Source organism: Oncorhynchus nerka, linkage group LG28 (genome assembly GCF_034236695.1).
Source record: "Oncorhynchus nerka isolate Pitt River linkage group LG28, Oner_Uvic_2.0, whole genome shotgun sequence".
NCBI classification, from domain to species: domain Eukaryota; kingdom Metazoa; phylum Chordata; class Actinopteri; order Salmoniformes; family Salmonidae; genus Oncorhynchus; species Oncorhynchus nerka.
Genome location: NC_088423.1, coordinates 67535906 through 67560260, shown reverse-complemented (window position 1 = coordinate 67560260; position 24355 = coordinate 67535906). Strand labels below are relative to the sequence as shown.

General features: G+C 41.9%; 1 protein-coding gene and 1 pseudogene across 2 annotated transcripts in view; one reads left to right on the top strand and one right to left on the bottom strand.

Annotated features, from left to right (window-relative positions):
• Positions 1-1828: 1828 nt before the first annotated feature.
• On the top strand, positions 1829-19714 carry LOC115112743 (dipeptidase 1-like; annotated as a pseudogene).
• A 457-nt stretch (positions 19715-20171) lies between these two features.
• The window catches only part of LOC115113587 (putative solute carrier family 22 member 31), an 18636-nt gene continuing 14452 nt past the window's right edge, over positions 20172-24355 (bottom strand). For both annotated transcript variants that reach the window (XM_029641380.2, XM_029641379.2), the window contains exons 6-9: positions 24059-24167; positions 23663-23877; positions 23223-23334; positions 20172-23005 (exon numbers count right to left, since the gene is read on the bottom strand). In XM_029641380.2, coding sequence (XP_029497240.2) covers positions 22561-23005; positions 23223-23334; positions 23663-23877; positions 24059-24167 — 881 coding nt within the window. In that variant the 3' untranslated portion in view covers positions 20172-22560. The remainder of the gene's footprint in view (positions 23006-23222; positions 23335-23662; positions 23878-24058; positions 24168-24355) is intronic.

Genomic DNA, 24355 nt, shown 5'->3' with positions numbered 1-24355 from the left:
TTTTTGATGATGAGCGAAGAGTCCTGACGGCGCTCTAAGGATGTTTTTATCTAAGAGTTGATTATCATAATGCAAACAAGTCATGACCTTCGCAAGGCTCTTTTTACTGCTCCTGATAGAGAGCGGACTGTAATCTGATTTAAATTAACATTTTACCTCCAAACACTGTTATTTTAAGAATAGACTTCTAAGTAACCATTCATAAGAGGCTATTATTGTTTTATTTCACCTTTATTTAACCAGGTAGGTCAGTTGAGAACAAGTTCTCATTTACAACTGCGACCTGGACAAGATAAAGCAATGCAGTGCGACAAAAACAACAACACAGAGTTACACATAAACAAACATACAGTCAATAACACAAAATAAAAGAAAAATAGAAAAATCTATGTACAGTGTGTGCAAATGTAGAAGAGTAGGGAGGTCGGCAATAAATAAGCACAAGAGGTGAAATAATTACAATTTAGCATTAACACTGGAGTGATAGATGAGCAGATGATGATGTGCAAGTAGAGATACTGGGGTGCAAAAGAGCAAGAGGGTAAGTAATAATATGGAGATGAGGTAGTTGGGTGTGCTATTTACAGATTGGCTGTGTACATGTACAGTGATCGATAAGCTGCTCAGACAGCTGATGCTTAAAGTTAGAGAGGGAGATATAAGACTCCAGCTTCAGTGATTTTTGCAAATCGTTCCAGTCATTGGCAGCAGAGAACTGGAAGGAAAGGCGCCCAAAGGAAGTGTTGGCTTTGGGGATGACCAGTGAAATATACCTGCTGGAGCGCGTACTACGGTTGGGTGTTGCTATGGTGACCAGTGAGCTGAGATAAGGCAGGGCTTTATCAAGCAAAGACTTATAGATGACCTGGAGCCAGTGGGTTTGGCGACAAATATGTAGTGAGGGCCAGCCAACGAGAGCATACAGGTCACAGTGGTAGGTAGTATATGGGGCTTTGGTGACAGAACAGATGGCACTGTGATGGACTACATCCAGTTTGCTGAGTGTTGGGGGATATTTTGTAAATGACATTGGATGGGTAGGATAGTCAGTTTTACGAGGGTATGTTTGGCAGCATGAGTGAAGGAGGCTTTGTTGCGAAATAGGAAGCAGACTTTAGATTTAATTTCGGATTGGAGATGCTTAATATGAGTCTGGAAGGAGAGTTTACAGTCTAACCAGACGCCTAGGTATTTGTAGTTGTCCACATATTTTAGGTCAGAACCGTCCAGAGTAGTGATGCTTGTCAGGCGGGAGGGTGCGTGCAGCAATCGATTGAAGAGCATGCACTTAGTTTTACTAGCATTTTACTAGCATTTAATAGCAGTTGGAGGCCACGGAAGGAGTGTTGTATGGCATTGAAGCTATGGGATGGTCCTCACAATAGTCAGGAAGATAAGCTAATGGTACCCATAAAACGATGAATTCAGTCATAAATTAATAAACCAACACGGTGGCCTTGTGTTTAGAGTGTCTGCACTGAGATTGGAAGAATGGGGGTTCCATCTCTGGCCGAGTCATACCAGGGATTGAACCTCATGCCTCTCTGCTTGGCACTCTGCATTAAGGAAATGGATTGGGGTTGAGGTCATGTCCATGGGGTTCACTTGCTCCTGTCCCTATGTGTCGTTCTGGCTTGGACAAGGATTACTTGTCTAAGGCTTACCATTTAGGATTATTAGGAATACCTGTAATGTATCATATGCTATTTAGCAGCAAAAGTTTCCAGGATCCCATACAGGCCTAGCAACGTAGAACAGTGAGAGGACGAGAGAAAAGGCCTCGAAAATACCACGGAAAAGCCTGGATTAGCTGAGTCAACCGTTCATTATGCCTTCATTTAGAGTGGGGCTCCAGAAACATGGACGTACACAGACCACTCTGCTCAACACGTAAGCGGACCACAATCATCTGTGAACACGAGTGGTCTAGATGAGCACTTATACAGCCAAGGATCCACAATAGACTTGCTATAGGGTACAGATAAAGGATCTTAATGTGACCTGTTTCTCACAGTAGGGAAATATTCCTGCAGCAACAGGAAATGTGAATTTTTGAATGGACTATAATTAATGGCCACTTTTGTAGGGGTTGATAAAGTATTAGTAAGGTCAAATCAAGTCTGACATTTTAAGTGGAAATTAAAAAAGTTTGAATTTCCTGCAACAACAGGGTGGTTAAATTAAGATCCTACAGCTGTAGGCAGCTATAGTCTATGTACATCTTGGTGAGGCAAACAAAAAAAATGTTGGGGGATGCATGCCAGCAAAGCCACTACATAACATATTACATTTTTTTCCAACTGCTTACACACAATTCCCAAAACTGCACACACAAAATGCAAAATGCCTCACATCTCCTTCAAAATGTAACACTGCATTCAAAATGACATAAACACATGTCAGAATGAAGCATTTACATCAAATGGCAAACACTGCTTTCATAATAGTACATTTTTGGATATACCATGTAAACATGGTTTTTCTAAATCTAAAGCTCTTTGGTCTTTCATAGACTTATATCTACATTTCAATACAATGTTCTACAGTGAAAGTAATCTGCTGATAGGGGTAACAAGTACACTAAACACCAATGCAATGTAGAAACGGGGCAGTCACCAGTGCTAAGCTATGCTTCATCTCTTCTCCGGCCTGGGTCTGGTCACAATACTTCGTCCACATCACAAGATACATTTTCTCTTGCCAAACATCGCGGGAAGTATCTCCTAGCATTGCGTATCCAACCTTGGACAGAGGCAACCTCTATGTCCCCACATGCGTCCTCCATTGCCTGGAGAAGCGGCATGCAGGCATAGGGTTGGCGATCATACACTTTCCAGCGCCAGGCTGAGAATAATTCCTCTATGGGATTTAGAAAAGGTGAATATGGGGGTAGGTACAAAACTACAAATTGTGGATGGGTGGCAAACCAGTTTTGGACCAGAACAGCCCGGTGAAAACTAACATTGTCCCATAAAACCACAAATCTAGCAGGCTCAAGCATTGTGTAAATTGCATCCAGAAAAGTGAGCATATGGCCGGTGTTGTACGGACCCAGTGTGGCATTGTGATGGAGGACCCCCTTTTGAATGATGGCAGCACACATAGTTATATTATCCCCACGCTGTCCAGGGACATTGGTAGTTGACCTCTGTCCTATTACATTTCTTCTGCGGCGCCTGGTTTTGGTGAGGTTGAAGCCAACCTCATCTACATAAATAAATTCATGGCAAATCACATGGGCATCCAGCTCCAATACTCTCTGTAACAGACAAAAGGATATACAGATGAGTAAATATGGTATGTCTGAAGTACTGGAAGTAGTGTTGCATACATACCTCTACAAAGTCATGTCGCATATTCTTGACTCTGTCAGAGTTTCTCTCAAATGGCACCTTGTAAAGTTGTTTCATCGTCACTCGGTGCCGTTGGAGGATGCGTTGTATGGTCGACAGGCTTACATCATTGATGTTGTTACAGTTTTTTCCAACTGCTTACACAAGTTTTCAAAACTGTCTCCTTTTTTTCACCAGCGCTAAGCTACGCTTCATCGCTTCTCCGGCCTGAGTCTGGCCACAATACTTCGTCCACATCACAGGATACGTTTTCTCTTGCCAAACATGGAGTGAAGTATCTCCTAGCATGGCGTATCCAACCTTGGACAGAGGCAACCTCTATGTCCCCACATAGACCATATTTATAATTGCAGTCTCTTGTACATCTGTAAACAAGCGTCCTCGTCCTCCATGATGTCTTTGCCTTTCCACTCTGTACAGAATTCAAACACAGTATGTGTTCAGCATAGGAACTGTAAACAATGTACAAAAAAAGTAGTACAGCATGATAACCAACCTCATTCATTCAATGCAGTGCAGTAAATGGATGGCTTAGAGTTACAAATGTTTATGCAATACTATGTAGTCATACGTATTTTACAGTACATTACTGTAATGCTAACATAGTCATTAGGTAGTTGCATACCTGTTCTCATTTCTGAAGGTTTGAATTATGGATGCTACTGTAAATCGACTCAAGTTGGGCTGGACTCTCAGTCCAGCCTCTCTCATGGTCAAACCGTGGTTGATCACATTATCAACAAGTGTTGCCCTAACCTCATCAGAGATGGCTCTCCTTCCTTCTCTTCTTTGACCTTGTCCTCTTCTTCCTATTCCTCTGCCTCCTACTCCTCTTGCTCTTGCTCTCTGTCCATTGTTGGCATCCATTGTTCAAAACAGGTAATCTGACCTTTGACCTATTTATAGGCCTATACTACAGTAAAGCAGTGATTGGTTAGTGATCAGTTAAGCTATTAGTGTTTGCACATGTGAGGAGTGTGTGTGTGACCTGGTGAATAAGTGTAGCATTTTGATTGGTTGTGTTTGGAAAAGGAAAGCAAGTCACTTCCTGTTCGATTTTTGTGTTTTAGGTAGAGAATTTTGTGTAGTGTTTTGAAAAAAGTGTTTTATGCAATTGACAACTGAGTCAAACGCTGAGAAATAGCTTATGGTTTTGGATATTTGGTGTGTAGTTTTGCACTTTGAGTGAGAGGTTTCAAAAATCGTGTGACATGAAAAGATTTTGTGTGTAAGCAGTTGGAAAAAACTGTAATTGCACTTTAACGGTGACAAAGTTTGACCACAAACTGTTAGGGCCTACATAAAGTCCCAACAGCAGTCCCAACACATTACCACTGCTACACCTGGATATCAGCGGAGTGTTGTCTGGCAGCGAAACAGTTCATTCAGCCTTTTAAAAATACATAGCTGATATGGCTGACTTGCTTAAGCAAATGTGGTTTCTACTGAGTATTGAGATGTACAAACTATGGCATAAGGCGACGACAAGTTTATAAGAGGTAATCAGTCATTTCGATTAAGACATTAATGAGCGAGCTAGGACGAACGTAGTCTATATAACTATTTGTTCAGCACTTTTGAAAATGTACAGCAACAGAATTCCGAACATGGGCCGTTCTTAGAGTATTCTCCCTGTACACCAAGTCAGAACCGTAGGATACATAAAGGGGGCATATAAGCAGACAATGAAAGCTCTTACAATATTTCAATTATTACATTTCTCTAAAACAAGTTATAGGCTACATATGCACCATAAAGTCAGAACGCTAGGTGAAATTAAGAGGGGAAAATAGGCCAAATTATTAGGGTGAGTCACATGGGCTACTAACAGCACAACATATACTTAGAATTACTTTCTTAGCTACAGTATACATATCTTCCCTGGCATATTACATAATTTATGCAGCAGTGTACAAGACCTTTTTGGACTCTTGTTGTGCTGTCCTCACTTGAACAGGAAGGTGGTGCGGCAGTCCTTCGTGGGCAAATTTTGTCATCAAAATCTGTCATTCTCTGGGTTTGTTAAGGTCATAGCTCTAGAAAGAGGCCCGAGTTCCCGACTTACAATTCCGAGTTGGATGACCGTTCAAAATTTATTTTCCCAGTCAGAGCTCTTTTTTTTTTACCAACTTCCCAGTTGTCTTGAACTCACTGAAGTCAGATTTCCCAGTTCTGAGTTAACAGTTGTTTTGAGCGCTGCAGAAATCATGCTGGATTGACAGCATGGCCAATGTTGAATGTTTATCATTTTAAGCCTGGAAAAGCCCTTAAACCCAGAATTGGGACCACACACATATTCCACTGAATAGCAGGCTAGTGATTGCTTTGCAATGCTTGCAGTTCGTCACTGATTCCTTCCAAACCACTCATCGTTGAATTTGCGATTTCCAACTTGTTGTGTAATGTTTGTCCAATGGTCAATGAGCACCGATATGTTTTATCTATAATTTATCGTCATTATTTCTCTTCATAATGACAAGGATTGAAAAGGATTTGCCAGTAGAATGTTGACTTGATTCATGATGATGACTGCTAGCTAAGATTTAGAAAGTATGATGATGACATAATCAGTCCAATCAAAAGCTACTGTACATATAACATGATTTGACGTAATTTTATCTGTGGCCAATGACCTTGAGCCTTCTTGGATGGGCACTTATAATGTAACTCTATGGCAGCACCCAAGGGGCTTGAATTTTTTTAGCTCTACCCTTATGTTTGGCAGTGACGTAGAGTCCCCATGAGTGACAGAACACTGAGCCAATCACATTTATATTTTTACCAATGTTTATTTTTTGAATATTTTTGCAATTTAGCAGATGCCCTTATCTAGACCAATTATGGTTAAGTGCCTTGCTAAAGTGCACATTGACCGATTTTTCACCTAGTTGGCTCAGGGATTCAAACCAGCAACCTTTTGGTTACTGGCCCAACACTCTTAACCGCTAGGCTACTGTACCTGTTGCCTTGTGTCGTGGAAATTCATACTGAGAAAGACTTTGTAATTTCTTCAAACAATCATCTTTATTTAATATCGATTAATTATTGCAATAATGAGAATTGTCAACCCAACAGTCAACAGACCTTTGGGCCCAGTAGCCTAACCTTTACAGACAATGCCATTTTTATATAGCTGACAAAGATGCTTAGTCATGGCTGGTTCCACCCCTCCCACATAGATTTAGGGGCACCACTTTGGGTTCATCCTGTCTGCCTCTGCCTCTGCCTCTGGCGTTGTTTCTCAGATTCAAGAATGATTAGAAACAATAAGGGTTTTGTTCTATTCCTCCAGGCTCTCTTTATCTCAGTTACACCCAACACATTTTATCTATGGAATGCCAGCTGTAGGTTTTTAGGCTCATCTCAGTTCACACAGACATTTAATAGAACATAAATGTCGTACTATTAGTTAAGTATATAATCTATTAGTATATAATCTATTAAATGAACTATTAATATCAAACAAATCAGGTAAATATGTAATTGTTCGATCACGTTCTCCCATTTTGAGATTTCTCACAATTTAAAAGAAAAAACCATCTGTAGAAACTAAAATTAGCATATCCTGTTGGACAAATCCAGGTAGTGACTCCCGTTTAGAGGAAGAGGAAAAAACGGTTAGCACTGTTATTTTAATTTGAAACCCTGTCTATATGAACATGGAAACCCATACCATTGACAAAATATTGCCTAATTAGTGGTCCCAAAATGGGGTGTTGTATCCACACTGGGATATCGCCTACTGCGATTACTATGGTATAGATTATCTTACATCTATCCAAATGTGCAAAACCTCCTACAGAGTACCCATGTCTCCTATCTAACTATGTAACACGGTCCCAAAAAAATCCCAGTACATACCGGTTTACATCATTTATCAAACATTTTATCAAAACATTACATTTGAACTTCACCAAGCCAGATGCCCTCGCAAGGCGTTTTTATATAGCTGACACTAAAGACTTAATCATGACTGGTTCCACCACTCCCATTTAGATTGGGGGACCCCATAAGCCACTCTGCCTCTGGTTTTGTTTCTCAGATGTAAGAATGATTAGAAACAACAAGGGTTTTGTTCTATTCCTCCAGGCTCTCTTTATCTCAGTTACACCCAACACATCTTATCTATGGAATGACAGCTGTAGGTTTTTAGGCTCCTCTCTGTTCACACAGACATTTAATAGAACATAAATGTATTACTATTAGTTAAGTATATAATCGTTAACTATTAATATCAAACAAATCACATAAATATGTAATTGTTCTATCACACCTGGCATATGCAGGTATTGTGACTCAAATATAGATGTATTTATATTTTTAGGCATTTAACAGTGACTCCACTCTGAGTAGAGCAAAAGGTTAACCCTTTAGATAGATCTGATTAAACTTCCCTGACCCCTGATAGACTCCAACCCTCAGCACATATTGTTGATGAGGTGCTATCTACAGTTGAAGTCTGAAGTTTACATCCACCTTAGCCAAATACATCTAAACTCAGTTTTTCACAATTCCTGACATTTAATCCTAGTAAAACTTACATGTCTTAGGTCAGTTAGGATCACCACTTTATTTTAAGAATGTGAAATGTCAGAATAATAGTAGAGATAATGATTTATTTCAGCTTTTATTTATTTATTCACATTCCCAGTGGGTCAGAAGTTTACATACACTCAATTAGTATTTGGTAGCATTGCCTTTAAATTGTTTAACTTGAGTCAAACGTTTCGGGTAGCCTTCCACAAGCTTCCTACAATAAGTTGGGTGAATTTTGGCCCATTCCTCCTGACAGAGCTGGTGTAACTGAGTCAGGTTTGTAGATCTCCTTGCTCGCACACGCTTTTTCAGTTCTGCCCACAAATCTTCCATAGGATTGAAATCAGGGCTTTGTGATGGCCACTCCAATACCTTGACTTTGTTGTACTTAAGACATTTTGCCACAACTTTGGAAGTGTGCTGGGATCATTGTCCATTTGGAAGACCCATTTGCGACCAAGCTTTAACTTCCTGACGGATGTCTTGAGATGCTGCTTCAATATATCCACATAATGTTCCTACCTCATGATGCTATCTTTTTGTGAAGTGCACCAGTCCCTCCTGCAGCAAAGCACCCCCACAAAATGATGCTGCCACCCCCGTGCTTCATGGTTGGGATGGTATTCTTCGGCTTGTAAGCCTCCCCCTTTTTCCTCCAAACATAACGATGGTCATTAGGGCCAAACAGTTCTATTTTTGTTTAATCAGACAAGAGGACATTTCTCCAAAAAGTACGATCTTTGTCATCCCGTAGTCTGCAAACCGCAGTCTGGCTTTTTTTTATGGTGGTTTTGGAGCAGTGGCTTCTTATATGCTGAGCGGCCTTTCAAGTTATGTCGATATGGGACTCGTTTTACTGTGGATAAAGATACCTTCGTACCTGTTTCCTCCAGCAACTTCACAAGGTCCTTTGCTATTGTTCTGGGGTTGATTTGCACTTTTCGCACCAAAGTACGTTCATCTCTAGGACACAGAACGCGTCTCATTCCTGAGCGGTATGACGGCTGCGTGGTCCCATGGTGTTTATACTTGCGTACTATTGTTTGTACAGATGAACGTGGTACCTTCAGGCATTTGGAAATTGATCCCAATGATAAACCAGACTTTTGGTCTTGGCTGATTTCTTTTGATTTTCCCATGATGTCAAGCAAAGAGGCACTGAGTTTGAAGGTAGACCTTGAAATACATCCACAGGTTCACCTCCAATTGACAATTAGCCCATCAGAAGCTTCTAAAGTCATGACATCATTTTCTGGAATTTTCCAAGCTGTTTAAAGGCACAGTCAACTTAGTGCATGTAAACTTCTGACCCACTGGAATTGGGATACAGTGAATTATAAGTGAAATAATCTGTCTGTAAACAATTGTTGTAAAAATTACTTGTGTCATACACAAAGTAGATGTCCTAACCAACTTGCCAAAACTATAGTTTGTTAACAAGAAATTTGTGGAGTGGTTGAAAAACGAGTTTTAATGACTCCAACCTAAGTGTATGTAAACTTACGACTTCAACTGTACATATATTTACAACACGTTTTAATATAATTTCTTATTTGAGTGGTCATGCCATCATTGGGTATCGGGCAGTGTCCAACGTTAATCCACATCTATATCATTACTGGGGTTGTCTTGCATATGGATTTCAAACTTGAGGGAGTTGTACTGAACATTACACATGAACCAATATGCTCAACTTCATGTGTTTACTTTACAACCAAAGTGATAATGACAGAGGAACTTATGAGGCATAATAAACTCTCTCTGTATTTGAGCCTGACCCACAAAGAGACACTTTGGGGACAGAGGAAGAGTGTGGAGTGAACACAGTGAACTGTGAAATCTGAAGAGGCACAAGACACACCAAAGATGACCTGCCCTGTCATTTGAGGATGAAGTTTAACAACCAGCTGAGTACAGTGGATCTGTACACCCTCATCAACACACACACCAACATCCCCAAGATCAGGGAGGGACGACTGGCAGCACAGGTACACACACACACGAATGCACCCACACACACACAAACGCACGCACACACAAACGCACGCACACACACAAAACCGACAGGGACTCACAAAAAGGTGTATGTGAGGGTGGTTAATAATACATGTATTACATCAGGGATCATCAACTAGATTCAGCTGCGGGGTCGATTTTTTTTCTTGAGAGGATGGTTGGGGGTCCGGAACATAATTTTCAAATAATTTGTAGACTGCAAATTGACTGCAAGAAGCCCAGATATAATACATAATATTTTACTAACACATAATAATGTCAAACCTTGCTTACATCTGTATATGATCACGTGCCTCTCTCTATTATACGTGGGAGTACTTGGGAACACATCTCCCAGATTAAAATCACTTGGAGCTGATTTCATGGTGCTTTTACAGTTTTTTATGTCCAACAATGAAAATTCAACAAAGTTAGTATTTTTTTCCCTCAGAAAACTTGGGGTGGGCAAATAAAACTGCCAGTTGGGGAACTCTGTATTCCATGATAACAATAAACTGATCCGATGTTTATTGTACCCTTGCAGTTCTGGGCAGCATATGTACCATGTGAGACTCGGTACAAAGATGCCGCCAGACAAATTCTTGAGCAGATAGTCGTCATCCACAGAATGTGTATGAAATACCCAGAAGCCTTCATGTTTGCTTCCAGCAGCAAAGGTGAGAGTCATCTACAAAAAAAATGTGATTAAAGGTTATACAGTAAGGGCTCTATTCAATATCTAAAGCGGAAGTGTTGTAGATTCCGCAATATACATTTCAAGGTCATTTCCGATTGAGCCAAACATATGCAGCGTTTACCGTGAATGCAGTCTCCGCTAAACTTCAATCACACCGTAGAGCTGAACTTCCGCGATACAGATTGAATGGAGCCACACATTTGGTTATGAGAATGAAACCCCCTTTTTTAATATATATTTTTTAGAACACTCCACTGTGAAATACCATCGATAGCAAAGTTGTATTCACTTCCCACCTGTATTATCAATCATTTATTTGACCACAGATATCGTGGATGCCTTTAGTCAGAACAGGACAGCCAGTCTGATTGGGGTGGAAGGACGACACTCTTTGGACAGCAGCCTGGGTACCCTGCGTACCATGTACCACCCGGGGGTCCGCTACCTCACCCGCACCCACAGCTGCAACACACCATGGCGAGTAGGCTGTGCTACCCTGCTGACGACAGGGCCACCCTGGTCTGGGAACTAGGTGCCACAGATTATACTCAGTAAGTGACAAGGTGCTCAACATTTTTTTTCCCTAAGATTCCTAAGTTTGTCAACACTTTACACACCATATGATGCACTCTCAAAGAGCACATACAGCGAAGATAAAAATGACAAGAATGCATATGAATGAGACACAACAGGTAACAGCTGAAACTGCTTATTAATAGACAAATAAAAATACTGTATTTCACAGAATTCTGTGGTGGGGAAAATAGGGGATTCCTGTCGCCACCTGTTTCAGAGGTGTCATATTCTGGGAGAGTCGTCTAAACAGATGGGCCTGCTAATCAAACCATGGCCCTGGAGAGACTACAGAGCCTAGTGAATCCCTCAGCTCCTCACTGATTCATATCATATTAGCAGGATATAGGAAAGTGGAAGAGAAATATGCCTTCCAGAAGCTGGCCGGGTATTTTACTGTGGTTGTGTGTGTTTTCCCCCCAGGGCAGACAATTGGCTAGTGGATTCGGGAGCCAAGCCATGAGCGCAGCACAATGGACTGTTTGAGTTTGGAAAGGTTAGTCTATCACACTGAGTCACACACACACACATTGGAAATACCCACTCATATCATAGGTCATATCTACTATACTATTTGGCGCAGCTTGTAATACTTCTGCTTTTGAGTTTATTTGGAAATCAGATATAAATGCCTGTCATAAACATAGGTATTCCAAGTAAATGTTTTAATCAAATGGGCAATTCCTCAGAAACTATTGGGTTACCCTCAATACTTATTTTCATCTACAGCTTGCCTTCATTTATGTTATAGCAGTATTATATCACCGGTATAAAACACACTGGATGAAAACATGTACATTCTCTTGACAGACTATCCAAGCTACAAACCACATCATTAGGTTTGATAGGCTGAATGAATCACATATAATTGTCTCGAAAACACCAGTAGGGTGACACAGTAAGAGGGTCATTTCCCCCAGTCCTGGCAGAAACATTCTTAACGATTTTTCACCCGACAGCAACTGGTATTTGAGATGAACTGCATTGGGATGTTGATTGACTTGGCCCACGTGTCAGAGAAAGTGATGAACCAGGTTCTAGACCTGTCCAAAGCGCCAGTCATCTTCAGTCACTCCTCTGCCTACGCTGTGTGCCCACTCAGGAGGAACGTGTCTGACGACGTCCTGAGGAAGGTGGTGAGTGAAGGGGGAGAGGGGCAAGGGGATAGTGGATTACAGAATACATATGAGGAACTTAGTCATTCATTCCCCTTGGACATCATCCCTTCCCTGAGGAGGGTGATGAGTCAGGGGAGAAGGGTGAGAGACGAGGGAACAGAGAATTGGGAGTTTGGTAGTGAGAGGACAAGTACTAGGGGAGCAGGCCGATTGAGGGGATTGGATGCTGAGGAGGGTGAGTTGTATAAAGGAATTAGACCTGAGAGTGGTGGTGAGTGGACATGTGATAGGATGAAGGGGTATGTGACAGGGGGGATAAGGGGAAGAACATGGATTGAGAAAACAGACAGAGAACAGAAAATGGGTTAAGAGTGAAAAGGAGGTGTCTGGGTATATAGGCTGAGGGGAGGATGAGAAAGGGCTAAGAGGAAGGTTGAGACAGGTTGTTTTAGGCAAAGACCAAGAAAAGTAAGCAATAAGACTGCAAAAGAAACGTGGTTACGTCTACAGTGATATTAAAACTACAATGATATCAAAATGAATTTAGAAAAGCCATCAGACCATTCCAATACTTTGGAAAACAGACACAAACTAAAAGCAGGTTTTCATCAAGGATCTCTCTGTACTTTGCTCTGTTAATCTTTGCCTCATTCCTGACTAGTCTCCCAGTCCCTGACGCTGAAAAACATCCCCACAGCATGATGCTGCCACCACCATGCTTCACCGTAGGGTTGGTGCCAGGTTTCCTCGTGGGGTTTCATGTGCCTTTAACTGAAGAGGGGCTTCCGTCTGGCCACTACCATAAAGACCTGATTGGTGGAGTGCTGCAGAGATGGTTGTCCTTCTGGAAGGTTCTCACATCTCCACAGAGGAACTCTGGAGCTCTGTCAGAGTGACCGCTGGGTTCTTGGTCACCTCCCTGACCAAGGCCCTTCTCAACACAATCCTGTCTCTGAGCTCCACGGACAATTCCTTTGGCCTCGTGGCTTGGTTTTTGCTCTGACATGCACTGTCAACTGTGGGACCTTATATAGACAGGTGTGTGCCTTTCCAAATCATGTCCACAATCAATTGAATTTACCACAGGTGGACTCCAATCAAGTTGTACAAACATCTCAAGGATGATCAATGGAAACAGGATGCACCTGAACTCAATTTTGAGTCTGAGAGCAAACAGTCTGAATACTTATGTAAATAATGTATTTCTTTTTTTTTTTTTAAATGAAGTTGTATTTAAAAAAAAATACATTTTATAATAAGGCTGTAATGTAACAAAATGTGGAAAAAGGGAAGGGGTCTGAATAGTTTCCGAATGCACTGTATATTCACCTTTCTTTTCATATTCAATCTAGATCACTTTGACAAAATGAAAACTGTGGCTGGACACAGTATCATTGGTTTTGGTGGGGATTATGATGGAGTGGGCAGGTGAGTAGAGGGAATTGACCTAGGAGTTAATCGCCTAGTTACAATAAAACACCAATGAACTTGATTGAGCAAAGTGTATTATCTTAAAAGATGTTTTACGGGGATCACGTGACCCTTGAACGAGATGGCCGCATGTACTAAGAGCTCCGCACAAGTAGTTTCCAATTCCTAATCTTACCTCCACTCCACGTTCAAACTCATTTAGCTTTAGTAAGAAAAAGTCATGGCGGCTACAAAAGGCGACACTACAGGTGACATTTTTACCCGGACTCGAGTATTAGCGACGGAAAAAGCCTCCAAAGAAGAAGCTACCTTCAGAAAAAACTAGCGCCATTAGCCAGGAGCAAGAGAACCCGCTCCCCCACGAGGCACAACGAATGCCAACCTCGCACTCTGTCGAAGACATCCTTTCTGAGTTGAGATCCCAACGTACAGAACTAAACACTAAATTAGATGCCATTAACTCTCAGCTCAGTGCGATTAGGGGGCAAGGTGACAATCCTGGAAAACGCTTTGCCTGACATCAACAACAAGATAACCATAAACGCGGGGCGCCTGGACGAGGCAGAGGAGCGAATCCTATCCATGGGAAACTTATTGACAGATGCCATGGAAACAATAGCATATGCTAAAAAGAAAATTGAGCATCTGGAAGAGAAAACAGAGGACCTGGAAAACAGGGGGCGAAGGAATAATTGTGTTCTATTCAATCTGGGCGAAAAAGAAGAGGGAAACATGCCACTGATCCCCTACCTGTAAGACAAACTTCCCGAGTGGCTCCACATGTCCGCCGACAGGCCCATAGAACTCGAGAGAGCTCACCGAGCACTGAGGCCCCCACCAGCAGCCAGACAACCACCGCGCCCAATCACCATACGTTTCCTGAGATTCGCCGACAAGGAACGAGTCCTACAGGCGGCGAAAAACAACACCATCACAGTGGGAAACGCCAAACTCGCTTTACACCAGGACCTGTCAGCTGGAATATGTCCCTTGGGGGAGGTATATGTAGGCTGGGCTATTGATTTTATTTTTCTCCCTCTTTTACTGTGGTCTGGACGAGGGCAACTGTGTAATTTACTCAATGCGGGGTGGAGAGGATGAGGCATTTCTTTGGTGGGGAGAGGGAGACTGAGGGGGGGGGGGGGTTGTTTGGGAACTCGGCTGGGGTGTTCAGAGATTATTATTTTATGTACACCATTTATTTTCCTTTTATGTGAACGCAGCTGTAATTACTATCCACTTTTACCAAGCGATGACTTGCACTAAAGTTCGATTACTGCTCGATGACGATGACTAGTACCTTAAATCTATTGACATGGAACTGCCATGGTCTAGGGCATGTAATAAAACGAAAAAAGATACTATTTGCTCTAAAAAAAGGAAAAAGCAGACATCGCGCTATTACAAGAGACACACTTCTGTGATGCTGAACATGCCAAACTCCGCAGAGCTTGGGTGGGACAGGTGTATTTCTCATCTTTCAAATCAAACAGTAGAGGCACAGCCATACTTATCCATAAAAATGTTCCATTCATAATTGACAAAAACATATCTGATCCGGAGGGGAGATTTATTTTGATAACTGGGTAACTATATGGTCAACCAATTACTATATTAAACATATACGCCCCTAACAGAGATACTCCTGCCTTCATGACAAAAATTATAACCCTGTTCAATGAGCATTGTGTCTCCTTTGGCGTGGTGGCCGGAGATTTTAATTGTACCCTTAACCCAACCCTAGACAAATCATCTCAAGTCCCCACCACAAATCCTAGATCTGCAAAGATGTTGAACTCTATTACTAAAGAGATGGGACTGATAGATATCTGGAGAGAGACTAATAGCTCATCTATGGACTATACATACTACTCTAATGTCCATAACACCTACTCCCGTATAGATTACATTTTTATCCCAAAGAGGTTTATAAATTCAGCCACTTGTACAATCGGACCCATAGCACTTTCAGATCACGCCTTTGTCCACCTCCGCTTTGACCTCTGCAAAAACATCCCAAGGTCAAAGAGCTGGAAATTCAACACCTCCATGCTATCAAATGACGTGTTCCATACATTGGTAACTACCTGGATAGACAACTACACACAAGACAATAAATATTCTCCTGTTTCTCCGGCCACAATGTGGGACGCTGCTAAATCCACACTAAGAGGTCACCTAATTGCATATGCTTCCTCTAAGAAAAAAGCAATGGAAGCACACAGGCTAGATCTTGAGAGGGAGCTGGAAAGCTGTGAAAAAATACATAAACAATCCCTAGACAGCACCTCCTGGAGTCATCTTAAAGCAGCCAAAGCCAAACTGAATTTGGACTACACTCGGGAGATTAAAAAAAAGGTTTTCTTTACTAAACAGAAATACCATGAGTATAGCAATAGGCCCAGTAGATTGCTTGCTTACCAATTAAAAAAGGAGCAGTCAGAGCGTACAATCATGGCTATCCAAACAGCAGAGGACGAGGTCACATATGACCCAAAAAAGATCAATTGAACTTTTCATGATTTTTACTGCACTAACTATATACCTCTGAGAGAAAACACACGGAGGCAGAACTCCACTCTTTCCTAGAGGGAATCTCACTACCTAAACTATCAGAGACCGACCAAGAAGATCTCAACTCCCCCCTTCACTCCTGAGGAGATCCTGGAGGCAATTACCTCCATGCCACCTAATAAGTCCCCAGGCCCAGATGGATTCCCCAGAGAGTTCTACAAAGCTTTTTGGCCCCAGCTCAGCCCTATCTTCATGCCAATACTGGAGAATTTTTGCAAAAACTGAGTTCTCCCAGACTCAATGCACATAGCTCGCATTACAGTGTTGCTAAAAAAGGACAAGGACCCCCTATCCTGCTCGTCCTTCCGGCCCATAAGCTTGTTGGATTTCGACTATAAAATAATTACCAAATTGCTCGCCAAAAGACTAAACACTCTTCTTCCCAAAATAATAAAAGTGGACCAAACTGGATTTATTAGAAACAGATACTCTTCTGATAACATTCGCCGTCTTTTTGATATTATTGATCAAGTAAACGCACAGAAGACCCCTGTCCTGCTGGCTTCACTGGATGCTGAGAAGGCGTTTGACAGGATGGAGTGGAGCTTTCTGTTTTCAGTCTTAGAAAGGTTCAATATGGGCCCAAATTTTATTAAATGGATCAAATCACTATACTCTCATCCAAATGCCATGGTGACTACTAATGGACTGAACTCTGACAGATTCCCTCTGGAACGGGGCACAAGACAAGGGTGCTCGCTGTCCCCGCTGCTCTACTTGTTGGGGGCGGAGCCTCTGGCAGAGCTGATAAGGAGCAATCCAAGTATTATGGGTGTTTCTGCAGGCGGCCTGCAGCACAAGATTTCGGCTTTACGCAGATGATGTCTTGCTCTACATTTCCAACCCTGAGAAATCCCTCCCTCTCATTTTAGACACAATTGCTCAGTATGGCAAGTTTTCAGGTTATAAGATCAATATGAACAAATCCACTGTCTGCCCTCTCAATATTACACTCACCAGCTCTATGAAGACACTTTGTCCTTTCCCATGGAAAACACAGGGGTTTCAATACCTCGGGATCTTCATAACACCAGATCTGAATAGCCTTTTTAAGGAAAATTATCTTCCACTCCTGGATCGAATCAAGAACGATCTCCAAACCTGGATCTCCCTCCCAATTAGCTTAGTAGGAAGAATTCATGTAATCCGTATGAACGTCCTCCCTAGACTGAACTACTTATTTCAGATGCTCCCATGCTATCTCCCAGTTTCCTTCTTCAAAACAACTAACCAAAGCATCACCAAATTTATATGGGGCAATAAATAACCTAGGATCAAGTTTTCCACTCTATCGAAACCTGAATCTAAGGGTGGTCTTGCCCTTCCCTCCCTTCAATTGTACTACTGGTCTGCCCAAATCCGCAACATGCTAACATGGATCACAAACAGACAAGAGTCAACGTGGATTCAGATAGAAGCCCAATCCTGTGGTTCATTGCCCTTAAGCTCAATTATATTAATTAATAACTTTAGTGAAGTGGGCAACATAGCCAAATCCTTTGTGATTTATAGCACCCTACTAGCGTGGAGGGACTGTAAGAAATACCTGGGCATTTCCTCCCAAATATGTTCTCACTCACCTATAGTAGGCAACCCAGACTTGCCAAAAGCCCTGAGGGATGCCAACTTTCATCTTTGGCATACTCTAGGAATCAGGACCTTTTCAGACCTATTTCATCAGAAAACCACTACACTGAAATCCTTTCAAGAGCTCTGCAGTGAATTAGATGTGCCAAGATCCCTTTAAAAAAAAAAAATCTTCAAATTAGACATGTAATTTCCTCATTTACCTCCAAGAGGAGGTTTAGAACTCAGTTGAATGAAATTGAAACCCTTCTTGTCACAGCACAATCCATTAAAGGCAAAATATCTTACATCTATAGACTCCTTTCTGAGAAAGGAAGCTCCTCCTTTACTCCTTTGAAAATAATCTGGGAAAAGGACCTTGGTCTGACTATCAGTGATGAGTTATGGGCGGAGGTTTGCGACAGGGTATACTGCTCCTCTACCAGTGTAAAAATGAAATAATCTAATTACAAATTTTATTATACTCCTTTGAGACTCCATAGAATGAAAACAGATATGTCTCCTAACTGTAAAAGATGTACCTCTGAAAGTGGAACCTATATGCATGTATTTTGGAGCTGTAGAGAGATTGCCAGATTCTGCACAGAAAATACTGGAGGTACAGTTTGATATGACCCCGTGTATCTATCTTCTTAATGCCCAGCAGGACTTTGTTCTTGATCCTGACAGAGAAAATTTGCTTATGACTATTACATACTTTGCTAAGAAATGTATTCTTCTATTGTGGGCCTCTAATACCCCTCCTACATTTAAAATGTGGATTGACCAGATAGTTGACTTTCTTCCTCTTGAAAAGCTCACTTATGACCTCCACAAGAGACAGCCCAAGTTTGATAGACTCTGGTCTCCACTATTCAACTATATTTCAAACTGGACAGAGTGAACGGGGTGACTAGGGAAATGCGCATGTGTTGTGTAAGGTACTGTAAAACCTAAAAACTAATTATTGGCCCGTCGTCTCAGCGAATGCTTGAAATAGCTGATAAGAACCTTGATAGTGCTGCTGCAAGTGTTATATGTTCTTTTTTTTGTGTTTTTTTATTTTAATTTAGTTTTTGAGTACGTGTGCGTATGTGTGTGTGTGTGTGTGTATGTATGTATATGTGTGTATGTATGTACGTATGTATGAATGTATGTATATATATATGCACCAAGGAAAATAAATAGATTAAGAAAAATAAATGTTTTTATTTGACTTTATCATTCATTTTAATTGTATTTTAATTTTTTCAAATGTATTATTATTTTTTGACTTTTTTTTCTTTTAAAGCCTGTCACATCTGTGAATGTGGAATGTGTTTTGTTGGTTGATTGAAAAACAAGAAAACTTTAAACTTTAAATTGAAAAAAGATGTTTTACATGGAAAGAAACCCATTCTGCTGGGGGAGGAGTGCAGAGATTAGCATAATATTGGCTATATTTTGACACACACACACCCCTCTCTACCTGTGCTGTCTGTCAGGGTCCCAGAGGGTCTGGAGGATGTGTATAAGTACCCTGCTCCGGTGGCAGAGCTGCTGGGCAGAGGATGGACAGATGCTGAGGTGAAAGCTACTCTAGGGAACAACCTGCTCAGTGTGTTCAGAGAGGTGCCTACACTGTGTGAGTACGACAGTAAAAGTTACACACTATTTCCACAAGATTTATATCAACACACAAGCCTCCATAGATCTACTTAAAAAGGGCTGATGCAATACAAAATACAGTGGCATACACAGAGATGAGGCATTTTTAATGCACTATTTGTTCCAGTGCTTTGTTACCCCCCATGACTCTGAACTCCTATCTTCCAGGTACGAGACAGCCAGACAATCTTCCCATCCCTTATGAGGAAGTGAAAAACGACTAGAGGACCAGCTATGGCTACCCTGTCCCAACCCAGACAGTGCTGGGACAGTTCTCTACCTCAGCTCTCTGGCCCTGGCACTAACACTGACTCTGAGCAGCCTGCTGTCCTGGTCTCTCTCTATAAGCCCCCTCTAAATAGACCATGCTGGGTGTGGTGGTATTATCACCCCTTGTCTATGGCAGTAGGCTGCCCAAGGCATAGTAACACCTTACTACTTGTGTTCTGTGGTCACATCTTTCACAAGTTATATTAGTGATGGAGTCCATGAACTGTGATTGAAGGAAGTATTTGTACAAAGAAATCTTAACATTACTAAACCAGTAAGTTATTCTGAAACGGTGTTATACACATCACTGTTGACCTTATACCAAGTAAATCCATGACCAGGCTACTTTACATTTTAGAGTTTAAATTAAATGGTTAAATGTAGCCCTCAGTAAATAAATAATCAGAAAAATTGTGTAATCATTAGATTTTATTTGAGTTTAGTGTTGTACCATGAGACATGTGACTAAGGAAATACTAAACTGACTGAAAAGCTTTCGGAGGAGGGTTTATGGTTGAGACATGGATGAGAGACAACAGTGAGCATCCCAAATGATAGATAGGCTGTTCCAGATGTGATTTTCTCAGGCCCTGGCTGAGACAACTGCTGTACTTCAGTCATCTTTTCCCTGTTCCTATACAGCCCTAGAACATTCATGGAACACTGTCCAATGAGCACAATTAACTTCATTTTGACATTTACAAAATAAACTCAAGGCCAGGCAAGAACGGTGTGCTTCATTCAACAACAGTGTCTATTATCCCAACTGGCTCAATCATTTTGAGAATGCTGTACAAAAAGACGTCATGAGCGAGGCTGTTCGGCCATGGTGTGTTTGAACTAACTCCAAGCACCTGGCAATTCTTATCTTATTTACAATCATAACATTTCCAATTCTTCAAAATACAAAAATCAGACTTTGTTGATAATCAAACGTGACACCCTGTTGAGAAAGACAAATGATAGATTTTGTACATTCAATACATGAGAGAACAGCTCCATCTTGTGGTAAGCATTGTATCAGACATGAAGAACAGGGCAGAACTCAATACATTTTCAGTTTAGGCCATTCAAACTTGATTAACGGATTTCATTTTTGAAAAGTGAGGCGAGCAAGCAAATAAAAGTTCAAAATAGAAGTGGATCAGCTTCATAGAAATACGACAGCAACCTTAGTTCAACACCCAGTGACCTCGTTAAGACCCCATTGATGTCAAAAGTGGAATAGCATTGTTGAAAATGTACTGGCCGGGTCTGAGGGACATTTTGTTTTCCATAATCTGAAAGGAAGTTCATCTCTTTACTTGATGCTCGAGGACATTTTTATTCTAGTTTTCTATGAGACGTGAAGACGGGCAAACTGTGAATGAACATTGTATGGCCTCAGCTTCCAAATAAATCAAATGTAACTTTTGAGAGTTAAGCAACTTATTCATAGCTGAAAATATAATACTTTGTATATAATTCTATATACAAAGTATCTTTAGAATGACAGAATATTGTCAGCTGTGGGGTAAGGTTTTTCCAGATAGCCCCCCGTACAGGAAGTTTATGTTCCCATGCATGCAAAAGAGAAGGGGATGAAACATTAAAAGAGAATGAGTTGGGATAATGAGAGTAAACATCATATCCAACTATATAATGTAAAACAGTTTCACAGCCAGGCCAAGAGGGACAACAACGCAAACCTCAAACCACAGTCAAATACCAAAGAGGGCAGTGAAAAGTGGTTTAATAGTTGATAAAATGTATTTTCAGTTAAATTGCATAGAATGTTAAGTATCATGTCCTAGCAACTGCCTTTTTTTAACAGGGAAGCTCACAGTTTAAGGCAGAGAGATGGATGTGACAACTAATATAAGGTAAAGTCGCACTTGAAAGGTTATAATTAAGTAATAAGGGGAGGTGCCTTATTGCTATTATTAATAGGTTAGTAAAAATACATGTTTTGTCATACCCGTGGTATATTGTCTGATATACCACAGCTGTCAGCATTCAGGGCTCGAGCCAACCCGTTTATAATGACTCAGAGTAGAGGTCATGACCTAATCACATTTCAAATCATCTAAAACAACTCTTTATCTCAGAACTCTGTTCCGGGTGCAAATCATCATGTGACAACACCACATGTTCAACAAGTGGACAGGATGGCATGATTTTTCATTGCTAAGGTCATAGCTTCGGCGATATTATCAGTGACTGATACTTCATCGAGTTCCCCGCCAAAATCAAACAATTGGCTACAACACATTCCAGTGTGAGCCAAACGGACTTCTATCTGCGAGTTCCCCTCGTTGAGTCCCCAGTGAATCAGATTAAGTAACAGTCAGGGCCCTGCTCTCGCTCTTTCGCTCTGCAGTAATGAAAAGCACAAGTCACCAGTTAAATGGACAAGCAACGCTTCTCAAGTGAGCCTTTAGGCTTAGTGGTTAATAAAGTCATAGGTCCTTGCTGCACAACCTGGAGAAGAGAGGGTGTTAACACTGTCTTAGAAACAGCAGATCTCCATCAGTACAAAAACAAAGGACTAGCACACAGTCTTTCAGCAGAGTCTGTGCAAGCACACACATCGTTTTTTTGTATTATTTGAAACATTTGGCACAACAACAACAGAACACTGACACAGCAAATACACACATCTCAAACTCTCCTCCCCTTCAAAATATCCAAGAAGACCCGTCGTTCATAGCGATACGAGTCTGGATCACACTGTCTCAGTGTGGTGGGGAGAGATATTCAGTGGATTTGAGGCGAGGTCTCTCTGTGGGAGAGGAGGGTGGATGATGGCAGTTAGAGGCTGCTAAGACAAGTCCTCTCTTAGTGCTTCTTCCTCCAGTATGCAGTGCACCTCGCTGTTGGAAGGCAACAGTGGGGACTGGGAGGGCACAACGATCTTATAGGGTAAATTGTCTTTGATGAGCATCTTCCTGGTGGCGGAGACCAGGCGGGAGTAGTTATCAGGGTTGTACTCGGAGGCTCCACGCCGGGTATAGAGCAGGGGCAGGTTGTCTTCACGGGAAAGGAAGAGAGGGGGCCGTCGCTGGCTCTCTCCATCCTTCAGGGAGTCGGGTAGCGGCTTGCGCTTGCTCTCCGGCAGCAGCATGATGGACAGCACCGAGAGGACGGCGAAGGAGGCGAAGATGACGTGGTGGAGGAAGTAACCCCTGTTGTTCTGGAGCTCCATCATAGAGGCGGCAGCCATCCCCATACAGCCAGACGCTAGCACCAGCCCCAGACAACCACCACTGAGACAGAGGGAGAGAGAGGGTCAGGAGATATATAGAGCTCTACTCTGACATTGTCAAGGGCACCTGACCCAGCATTTGGTGCAGACACACAATCCACATTTCATATGCCTCCCTCAGACAGACAGGTGTCCACATACCTGGAAAAACAAACACCCCACCCACAGACAAACTAATGACAGTTTAGTGTGTTCAGGACAGTAGACATATCACTTACCGGATTACGGTGGGCATGACCTCACTAGCGAAGAATACACTGAGCATCGCCAGGGCCTGGGAGAAGAGGAGCCCCAGCACAGACAGCAACAACACCAGCACACCACGCAGATCTAGAGAAGGACACGTCGACTCAATAAATCTAAGCAAACTAGGAAACAGGCACTTGGACCTGAAATCACCTGAATAAATCTAAATGGCCAATCGGAATCATAACAGTGACATCATTATGAATGGGGTCATCATGGCAAACCTATGGCTACTGTATGAGGAGAAGAGTTACTAATTAACCATGTACAGGGGAAAGAAGACGGTATGAGACCCGGTTTAGAGGCATTTTAGAGGCCCCGGTTTAGAGGCATTTAAAAGAAAATGTGTGTATAGAAATAGTATAGCAACATAGTATCATCATAGCACAGCTATAACGCAGGTTAAACCTACACTGTGTGAGGGCCAGCAGCAGCAGCGAGGACAGGCCGGTGATAATGGCAGACAGAAGCAGGATACCACGGCGACCAAAGCGGTTGACGGACAGGCAGAGGAAGATACATCCCAGAGCTCCAGTCAGCACACGCAGGAAGTAACTAAAGTAGAAGTTATGGGAGTAGCTGTGGAGGTTCCTGATGAAACAGTACTGGATGCCTGTGCCTATGAACCTGGAGGAGGAGAGTTAGGAAAGGTTAGGTCCTTGGCCCAAAACATGAAACTTACTCTGTCCAAACAGTACTGTTAAAAGCAGCTGCGGTAAATGCTAACATTACCATTCCTCGTGGCTGTATTGCTCAGTGGAGGGAGTCATATAGAAGGTCATACAAGCTATGTTAGATACTAACTCACATAGTAAAGCTAAGGATGAGGCAGTTCCTCCAGATCACTCGGGTGGAATGCAACTCCAGGACTGAGTGGTAGAAAGGCTGAGTATCATCTGGGTACTCCGCATCTATCTCTACCGAGAAGAAAAGGAGAGGGAGGGAGAGATATGAGCCTGTATTCACACTGCCAATACCAAAGCCAAAGGGCACTTGACCCAAACGCTGTTCACTTGGTACAACCATATAACCCACATTCCATAGAGAATCTCTCTCCTCAGAACCAGTGCCTACTATTAAGTCACACTAAATGGAAACATTCAAT